Here is a 10113-nt window from a genome sequence, read left to right as displayed (position 1 = left end):
CCTCTCCCCTAGACATTCTCCCTGCCGGCCCCCCACCCCCGCCTCCTCCCTGCTCCCTCAGACGTACACCTGCCTCCCACACACACTCTATGACTTTTGCATATTTGTTTTATTGTCATTGATTCCCAGTGTCTGCTTACTGAGAAAATGTGGTAAGGATCAGTTTATAAAAATAGTGGTTAATTACCTAGTAAAGTAACTGGTTCCATAGATGATGGTCTTAAAGGTGTGGCTGAGGAAATTTGGAATAATTTACGTGAATGACTGTTGTAGTGTAATTGATTCTATTTAACATATTAATTTGCCTGTAGTGTTACTAATTCTGTTTAAATATTTCTGAGTGTGTCAATTGTGGAGGAGCAACAGCCCTGGAGATTAGAAAGAGAACCAAAGGATGCTTTGTCTTTGCACCCCAGTTCCAGTACCTTGACCCAACCAATACACAAACTTAGTCACCTTTAAACATATGGTTAAGATAGATGCCTCAGTTTAAGTTTATGATTATCATAAGTTGCTATCGTCCTCCTAACTACAATCTATGACCACCAGGTAATCTTCTGATTATACTTAGTTTTCCAAGTAGGAATAACTTAGGGAGAGAATATGTGGAGTTAAAAATTTTACTGGGGTTTTAAAAATTAATAAATTCACCTTTTAATTAATGTTTAAGTCTTTGTGAGTGAGCTTGGCATGAATTAGTACATCTGAGCCCTATCAAATCTAGGTTTACTGCCAAGTTGAAGTTTTAGACTACAAAACTGAGAACCAGATCCTGAAATGTGACCTTTTCCACATATAAGTGAGTGAGGTCATACAGTATTTGTCTTTGACTTACTTCACTTAGTATAATGCCTTCAAGGTCCATTCATCTTGCTGCAAATTGTAGGATTTCCTCTTTTTTTATGGCTGAATAGTATTCAATTGTGTATACATACCACAACTTCTTTAGCTGTTCATCCATTGATGGATGTTGTTTCTGAGTCTTGGCTATTGTTAACAACACTTTGAACATGAGGATGCAGATACCTTTTCAAGTTAGAGTTGTTTCCTTTGGATGTATTCCCAGAAGTGGAATTGGTGAATCTCTTTCTTTTCATTGCAGAATGATATTCCATTGTATGGACATTCCCCGTTTTGTTTATCCGTTCTTCAGCTGACAGACGTTTGGATTTTTGTCCATTTTTTGGCTATTATGAATAATACTGCTGTGACCATTCATGTACAGATTTTTATGTAGATATGTTTTCAGTTCTCTTGATTAGATACCTAGGAGTAGAATTAGAGGGTTATAAGTTACTCCTTGTTAACTGTTTTGAGGAACTGGCAGACTGTTTTCCAAAGCAGCTGCATCGTTTTGCATTTCCACCAGCAACATATGAGGATTTGTGTCTCCACATCCCTCGCCAACACTTAGATGCTGTCTTTTTGGTTATAGTTATCTTAGTGGTTGTGAAGTTACAGCTTGTTGTGGTTTTGATTTGCATTTCCCTAGTGACTAATGATGTTGGGCATCTTTTCACGTGCTTATTGAATTATTTGTGTATCTTCTTTGGAGAAATATCTATTCAGATCCTTTGTCCATTTTTTAATCCGGTTATCTTTTCATTATTGAGTTATTTATATGTTCTGGATACGAATAAGTTCCTTATCAAGTGTATGATTTGTGAATGTTTTCTCTCCTACTGTGTATCGTCTTCTCACTTTCTTTTTTTGGCTGTGCTGGGTCTTCGTTGCTGCACGGGCTTTCTCTAGTTGCGGAGAGCAGGGGCTACCCTTTGTTGCCTTGCGTGGGCTTCTCATTGCTCTTGTTGCGGTGCGTATGAGCTTCAGTAGTTGTGGCGCACAGGCTTAGTTGCTCCACAGCATGTGGGATCTTCCCAGACCAGGGTTTGAACCCATGTCCCCTGCATTCTTAACCACTGCGCCACCAGGGAAGTCCCTCACTTGCTTTCTTCATGATGTTCTTAAAGCACAAAAGCTTTTAAGTTTGATAAAATTCAGTTTCTTTTTTCTTTTGTCTCTTGTGCTCTTGGTGTCATATGTAAGAAGACTTTGCCCAATGCAAGGTCGCAAAGATTTACTCTTATGTTTAATTATTTTTCCATTTTATCTCCTTAATTTTTGCCAGATACAGAATTCTATGTCAACAGTTTTCTCTTTCCATATTTTAAAGATGTGGTTCCACTGTCCTCTGGCATGCATTGTCTCTGAGGAGACATTTGCTGCCTTTTTACCTTTGTTCCTCTGTACATAATATGACTTTTTTTCCCTCTTGATGCTTTTTAAACTTTTTATCACTGGTTTTCTGCAGTTTAATAAGGATGTGTCTTGGTGTTTTCTTCTTGTTTCTTATGCTTGTGGCTCCATGAGCATTTTGAATCTGAGTTTATAGTTTTCATCATATTTGAGAACTTCTTGGCTGTTATTTCTTCAAATATTTTTTCTCTCCTCTTCCCTCTCCCAACTCAAGTCTGTTTAATGTTATCACTAATATTCTGTTCTTTTTTAATTTTTCTTTTTTTACGACATACTTATACTAAAAACTTATTTATTTGCATTGAGATGTAACTGGGCATCCTGTATTTTATCTGACAACGCTGGTCTGGACTCCCTTGGGACATGGAATTTGCGAGTGCACCATTGGTTCTGTTCTTATGGGGTTTATGCTATTAGAGAAGCTGTCAGGATAGGGTTATGTTATCAGAATTTGGGTACTGGACATTTAGCAGGGTGAACTGATGTTACATCTTCAAGCTGTTTTTGCTGAAGCTCTTACAATTGGTCTTAGAAAACTGGGATTTCCCTTGGTAGTTAAGAAATCTTAGTTGAGGGGAAATGAAGACTTTAGAAGCTGGAAATTGGGCACAACCTGGCGAACTCATTCAGGTAGATCCAGAAATTCTTTTTAAGGGGAAATAGGATGCTTTTTCCTACAATAACTTACTGTTCTCATTCTATAAATAATATAAGCATTCTAGAAAAAAGTTTTAAAAGAAAGTTATCTATTCATAGTCACAGTGATCCCGAAATAACCATTAGTTAGTTTTTAAACAGAAAAATCAAGCCATTTCACTTGTTTTGTCTTATTTTTTTGTCTGTATTTTTAAAAAGTTGAACTAGATGATCTCTAAAGTCCCTTCAGTACTAAACATGTCTGGTGGATAAAACATACAATTCTTTAATGTGTTTATCTGACCTTTGTGCTGTCTGATCACTACCATGGAAGTCCTTGATTAAGGGTTTCGCAGTATACACTTTTATCTGATGTTCTTGTATGTGGATACTTAGAATGCTTATTGACCTTATTCATCCAGAATGTTCTTACTACATATCATATCTTTCAACCATTCTTGTTATATACCTCTTTTGTGAAAGTTTAGCAGTATAAAATATTATGTCATTTAAGACAGTAACTCATAGAAGGGGCTGGTAGACAAACCCCCCCCCCCATATCCATATAAGTGAATTTTGGTCTTTTACATCTCCTTCACCTTGCTTAGGATGGGCAAAGATGTGAGGAGTGCTACTGTTCCTACTGTTAGCCTCTGGGACACCCTCCTGACACTCCATCCTCGCTGAACATTTAACTTATGAGATCTTTAAGCTCCTTGGCAACTGACGGGCAGGCTTAGATTAAGTACACAGAAGCCAGAGGTTTCCGTGTCCCCACAGGCACTTGATAAGGGTCTGATCATTTCTTTATGGTCTTTTACACTGTTTGCTTTTGGATTGTGTGTATCACTGTGTCTTAAAATTCATTAATCTTCTCCACTGTCTAGTCTGCTGTTAATCCCATCCAGTATATTTTTAATCTCAGACATGGTGTTTTTCATTTCTAGAAGTTTCCTTTGCGTCTTTTTTTATATCTGTCTTCCATGCTTCTTCTTAACATGCTCGTGCTCTTCTCTACATCTTGAACATGTGGAATATACTTATATAGTTATTTACCATCCTTGCTATTCTCCTAACATGCCTAGCCTAGGTGTGGTTTTCTTTGTATTTATCCTGCTTGGGTAGCTCCTATCTTCCTGGGTTTGTAGGTTCTTATTTTTTTAATATTTGGAAAATTTTCACCCAGTATTTCTGACACTTTGACTGTATAACATAGTAGTAACAATGCCTTGTTGGATTTAAAGAAAATGATAGAATCAAAGTAGAAAACAGTATAAGTCAACAGTGAAGGTTGTGACCAGAGTTAAGTCATTCTAGCGTCTTTGTACAGTTTGGGAGGAGGCTAATGGTAACTTCAGACTTTGATGAGTTAAATATGCATGTTAAAATCTATGTGGTAATTTAAGAAAAAAATACAAATATGGTTTATAACTTTCAAGCTAGTAGATGGGAAATGGAATGAGAAAATAAATCAACCCAAAAGAAGAGAAAAAGAAAATTAGAAAAAGTACAAATGGAAAATATAAAATAAGATATGGAAACATATAAACATGTCAGTAATTATGATTGTGGTAGGTTGTTTGCAAAGATGGCCATCATTCCTCCCAACTCAGGCTGTGTGCCCCTTTTCAGCGTGATTTGGCCGGTCCTCCCATCCGAGGTGGAAGAGAGATGAACCACCCCAGCTTAGACCTCTCAGTCCATTCAGCTGCCAGTAGAGCCCCGAGATGACTTCAGCCACATTAGTAATCCCAGACAAGACCGAAAGAAGAATTGTTAAGCTGAGCCCAGCTCAAATTGCTGACCCACAGAATTATAGCAAACAAAACATGCTTGTTTTTGTTCACTAAGTTTCAAGTGGTTTTATGGTAATCAATAACTAATATATCGGTAAATGTAAATATATTAAATATACCAATTAAAAGATAAAGATTTAAAGACTGGGTTTAAACAATCCAGACATATACAAGAGGCACATCTGAAGTGTAAAGATGCAGAAAGTTTGAAAATAAAAAGATGGAAAATGATGTCTCAGCAAATACCAACCAGAAGAAAGCTGGAGTAGCTTTAACATGAGATACACTTTAAGAAAAAGGCATTACTGGGGAATAGAAGAGTTCTTTGCTAGTGATAAAAGCTATAATTTGCTAGGAATATGTAGCAGTTATAAATTTGTGTGTATCTAACAGCTTAGCCTAAAATATATAAGGCAAAAATTGATAGAACTACAAGGAGAAATTAAGAGATTTCACATCAGAATGATCTACTCTCAGTAAACATCTCCCATTACTGATAAATCACAGAGGAGGGGAAATCAGTAAGGATGGAGAAGGTTTGAGCAATACGGCCACACCTCTCTAGTGGGCGTCTAGAGAGGATGCTGAGCCTGTAACTTTGGGGCAGTCTTACTTATAAGCACACCTGGACATTTATGAACATCGAGTGCATATTTTGCAATAAAGCAAGACTCGACACATTTCAAAGGATTTGAAAAGCTACATATTAGAAATCAATAGTAAATACAACTCTGGAGCTCTTGCATGTTTGAAAACTGAGAAACCTGTTTCTAAATAAATTAAAGAAATCGTAATGGAAATTAGAAAAATTGAGAATAGAGGAATAAACATGCTACATATCAAAACTTTGTAATGCACTGGTACTTAGAAAGCAATGTATAGCATTATATGTCAGAATTGAAAAGATAACTCTATACAAATAAATGTAAAACAATGCAATAGATAAATTTGTAGAAAAATTTAACTTGCCAAAATTGACTCAAGAAGAAATAGAAAGCTTAAATAATGCTGTAATACTTAAAGAAATTGGATTTGTAGTTTAAAATCTACTCACATTGAAAACACCATTACCAGGTGTCATTCTGTCAGACATCTTAGAAACAGATGATCTCCCAGACTCTTCTATAGGATGTCAGACTAACTCATTTCAGGAGGCCAGCTTAACTTTGATAACTGGTGACGAAATTAGGAAGGAAAATTATAGGCCAGTTTTACCCATAAGCAATAGTGTTGAAAGTTTTTCCTCTAAGGTTAGGAATAGGATAAGAATACCGGCTGTCAGCTCTTTTCTTCAGCACTGTACTGGAAGTTATAGCGAGAACAGAAGACAGGGAAAAGGTTAGAAGGGAAGAAATAAACTGATTATTCATGGATGATATATGTAGAATTACCAACCGCAGACCACCTCCCAAATAGATTCATCATTAGCATTATTAAGTTTTGGTTAAAAATCTACTATATTTACATATATCAATAAGAAGTAGGGAGAAAATAGAGTTTTAAAGAAGATAAAAATATGAAGTACTTAGGAATGAATCTAACAAAAGGTAAACTCTTTATAGAGAAAATTATAAAACTATTGAAGAGCATCCAGAAAGACCTGAACATAGCATGCTTGTGAATTGTAGGCTCGCTACATAAAGACGTCAGTTCTCCCAGAATTGATCTATGCAGTCAGCGGAATTCCAGTCCAAATCACAGCAGCTTTCTGTGTGTGTGTGTGTGTGTGTGTGTGTGTGTGTGTGTGTGTGTGTGTGTATTTGTAGACTTTTTAAACTGTTCTAAAATTCATATGGGAGAGCAGAGGACTAAGGAGTAACCAAGGCCTTCCTGAAGAAAAAGAACAGGGGGAAGAACTCACCTTCCCATATACCAGGTCTTCCTAATAATAAGATACAATTAAAGCAGTGGGGCATTGGCTGAAAGATAATACAGTTGACCAATGAAACAAGTTCGATAATCCCAAAACAGGGCCATCCGTACATGTATGGAAATTTATGCCAACGTCAGCAGGGAGAACATGGACTTTTCAAAAATGGGACCAGGACACTTGGCTTTTCACATGAGGGAAATAATTCAGACTTGGACCCCTACTCACACTATACACACAAACTGATTGCTAGTGAATCAAAGACTTAAATGTGAAAGTATCTAAGTTTGGGGATAAGAAAAATTTTAATACACAAAAGTGTAAATATTAATGTAACTGATTACATTAATATTATGTATGTGTCAAAAATGTCATGAATGAAGTGTAGAGACGGCAGCAGACTGGGAGGTGGTGTTTGACTCACCTGTGTAGCCAGAGGCGGCCAGAGGGGGGAGTAGGGCCGAGAAGAGGGGAGGGGCTTGTTTTCCATGAGAGAGATGTTAAGCATGTTTGAATGTTGATGGGAATAAGGAAAGAAGATTGGAAATACTAAAGAAAGATGGAATTGACGGAGTGGACTCTGAAGGGTTGAGAAATGCGTGGATTCCAAACTGCGTGGAGAAAACCCGCAGACCTTGAAGCGTTAGTTTATACACCTCTCGTTGGAGTGATGACTGTCCCCCGTCACTGCCCTTGCTCTCCCCCGACAGCTAGTACTTGACCATCCAGTTCTCTGCTGGGCACCTGAGGATGCAGTGGTGAGCAAAACTAGACCCAGTCTCTGCCTCAGTAGTTAATTATTATCAGTGGAGACAGACATTAATATAAAGCATGTAGAGTTTTTGTAGAAATGTTTGCATTGTTTTATACTTTATTTTATTAGATGTGTTTGCTTGAATAGATAACTAGAAGGAAACAGAAAAAACTCAGACTCCCTTCTCAGAATAGAGATTCACACGAGGAGTCTGTCCTTCAGTGAATTGCAACCGTGTGCTAAAAACTGGGGTCACTCTTACTGACTCTTTCGTGGGTGCCCCTTTTCTCCCCAGGGATCCCAGCCAGCATTGAGTGCGGCGCCGGGAACCGTGTGTGGGTGATTCTCCCTGGGGTCATGCAGAGAGCGTCCCGTCTGAAGAGAGAGCTGAGCCTGCTGGCCGCGGAGCCGCCCCCGGGCATCACGTGCTGGCAGGATGGCGACCGAATGGAAGATCTGCGAGCTCGTAGGTGTCGCACCAGGCGTGACGGGTCACGACCCTGTCAAAGGTTGTGCTGAAGTTTGAACACCTGTGCGTTCTTCTAAAGTAGGGGACAACTGCAAGGTCAAAGTGCCCGGCCATCTTTCTACCTAATTTGTTTACATTTATAAAAGGTTTCCGTGACATTTTTTCTTTGGCCTTTGATTCCATCTTTTACTGATTTGTAAGCCAAGATCTGGGTATCAGCTTTGAAGCGGTGTTAGTACCAAAGCTCACCTTCTCAAATATCTGTGAGGCCAGATGGGAAACTTAAGTGTTCAGAACACTGCGTTCCAGCCAGAGCAGAACTGCAGGTTGTATGTGATCTGAAGCCAGCGTCGTCCACCTTCTGTTTTGATCTCCTGTGTATTCTTTTTTTTTTTTTTTTTTTTTTTTTTTTTCCACATGGTGGTGCTGGCAGAAGCATTGCAAGCATGAAAAGTAAATCCATATTCAGAATATGCCCGCGTCTCCTGCATCGGCAGGCGGACTCTCAAGCACTGCGCCACCAGGGAAGCCCTCCTCCTGTGTATTCTTTGATTGACACCAACTTTGGGCACACTGGTACCTTGCATGGGGACTTGTTAAGCCCTGAGAGAGTTTCTGTCCCAGACCCAGCTTTTCCGTTAGGACCAGACTTCATTAGGTCCATGGGGTGTGGTAATTCAGATCATCTGATCACCTCTTGACGTTTTGTTCTTTTTTTTTTTTTTTTAAAGAGATATTAGGTGGCGCAGACACCCCTTATGAAAGAGGTGTTTTCAAGCTGGAAGTTAACATTCCTGAGAGGTCAGTGTGAAAACTATATCCTAAATTTCCAGGGTAAAGCGCAGTTACTGGAAGACAGAGCAGTGTCGTAGAGTGTTGAATGCAGGAGTTAAAGGACCTGGATTTTAATCCTCGTCTTACCATGTCTTAACGTGACCTTGGGCAAGTTATTTCATGTCTCTGGAGTTCGATTTCTTTTTCTTGACACTGAGCTGGATCACATCTAGGCCTCACCCCCACCCCACCCCCTGCCCGTCACTGTAGTAAAATATACGTAGAATTGACCGTCTAAACCGTTTTTAAGCACGTGGTTCAGCGGCATTAAATGCATCCACACCGTCGTCACCCAGCCGCGTCCCCCTCGTGCATCTCCAGAACTTCTTTGTCTTCCCAGCCTGAAGCCCCGCATCCGTTAAACACTGGCTCCCACGGCACCTGGCAGCCACCCTTCTCTCTGTGTCTGTGTTAAGGCCCCTTTTAATCCAGGTGTCCTGTAAGGCTCTCATCAGGGGAGTGGTAGCTGTAGTGTGGTTTGTGATTTGTAGCTACCTGTTCACCAGGCCAGGCTTGTTACAGGTCCTGAGAGAAGCGGCTCCTTAATCACGGGGTGCGTCAGTTCTGAGACCGCTGGGGATTTCCCAAATGCAGTGTATAAATCAAAACTGGATCATGTTTTTCAACACCCATCTGTAAAAAAAAAAAAAAAAAAAAAAAAAAGGAAAATTGAGGAAATCTGAGTAGTAGATGATACTGGAAAATAATTTCTATATTTTTTTCATAGGTATACTGAGAGTTTTGCAGCTCTGCAGGAGAGGGACCTTATTCTTAGGAGAGACATGCTGAAGTATTTAGAGGGTGGAGGGGCTTGATCCAGGTGCTGGGTATAGGAGGGTTTTCAGTACTATTATTACAACTCTTCTACTGTTCATAAATTTTTGTAATAAAAATTTGGCAAGAGCAAAGGTTTGCCTCTCAAAGGCTGTCGTCCTAATTAGTCACCAGCAGCTGTTTATAATGTAAGAAGCACTATTTCAGTAAAACTTGCATCCTCTCCTGTGCTTTCAAAGGTACCCATTTGAACCTCCTCAGATCCGCTTTCTGACTCCCATCTACCATCCCAACATCGACTCCGCTGGAAGGATTTGTTTAGATGTTCTCAAGTTGCCGCCAAAAGTGAGTGGTGGGAGCAGGGCCGGCCCTCTCGCCTGCCGTGGCCCTCGGCTCTAAAGCCTGTGTTAGAGAAGCATGTTCTTAGGGCCGCTGTCTGTCTGCCTGTCTGCCTAGGGCGCCTGGAGACCGTCCCTCAACATCGCGACCCTGCTGACTTCTGTTCAGCAGCTCATGGCCGAGCCCAACCCCGATGACCCGCTCATGGCCGACATCGTAAGCGCCCCCCCCCCCCCGCTTGCCGCCTGCTTTCCCCACGCCCTGCTCTCCGTTGGGGAGGGTCGCGTAGCGCCTGCAGCTTGGTTGCCAAGTCCCTTCTCTCTCCACTGACTCTGCTTCCATCTCAGTCCTCAGAGTTTAAATACAACAAGCCCGTCTTCCTCAG

General features: G+C 40.2%; 1 protein-coding gene across 1 annotated transcript in view; it reads left to right on the top strand.

The window, feature by feature from the left end:
* The first annotated feature begins 7669 nt into the window (after positions 1-7669).
* UBE2T (ubiquitin conjugating enzyme E2 T) overlaps positions 7670-10113 on the top strand; it is a 3405-nt gene continuing 961 nt past the window's right edge. The window contains 5 exon segments of the mRNA XM_007456169.1: positions 7670-7778; positions 8513-8582; positions 9629-9734; positions 9846-9944; positions 10076-10110. Coding sequence (XP_007456231.1) covers positions 7670-7778; positions 8513-8582; positions 9629-9734; positions 9846-9944; positions 10076-10110 — 419 coding nt within the window.

Source organism: Lipotes vexillifer, unplaced genomic scaffold, assembly GCF_000442215.2.
Source record: "Lipotes vexillifer unplaced genomic scaffold, Lipotes_vexillifer_v1.1 scaffold1201, whole genome shotgun sequence".
NCBI lineage: Eukaryota > Metazoa > Chordata > Mammalia > Artiodactyla > Lipotidae > Lipotes > Lipotes vexillifer.
This window is presented reverse-complemented; position numbering and strand designations above follow the sequence as displayed.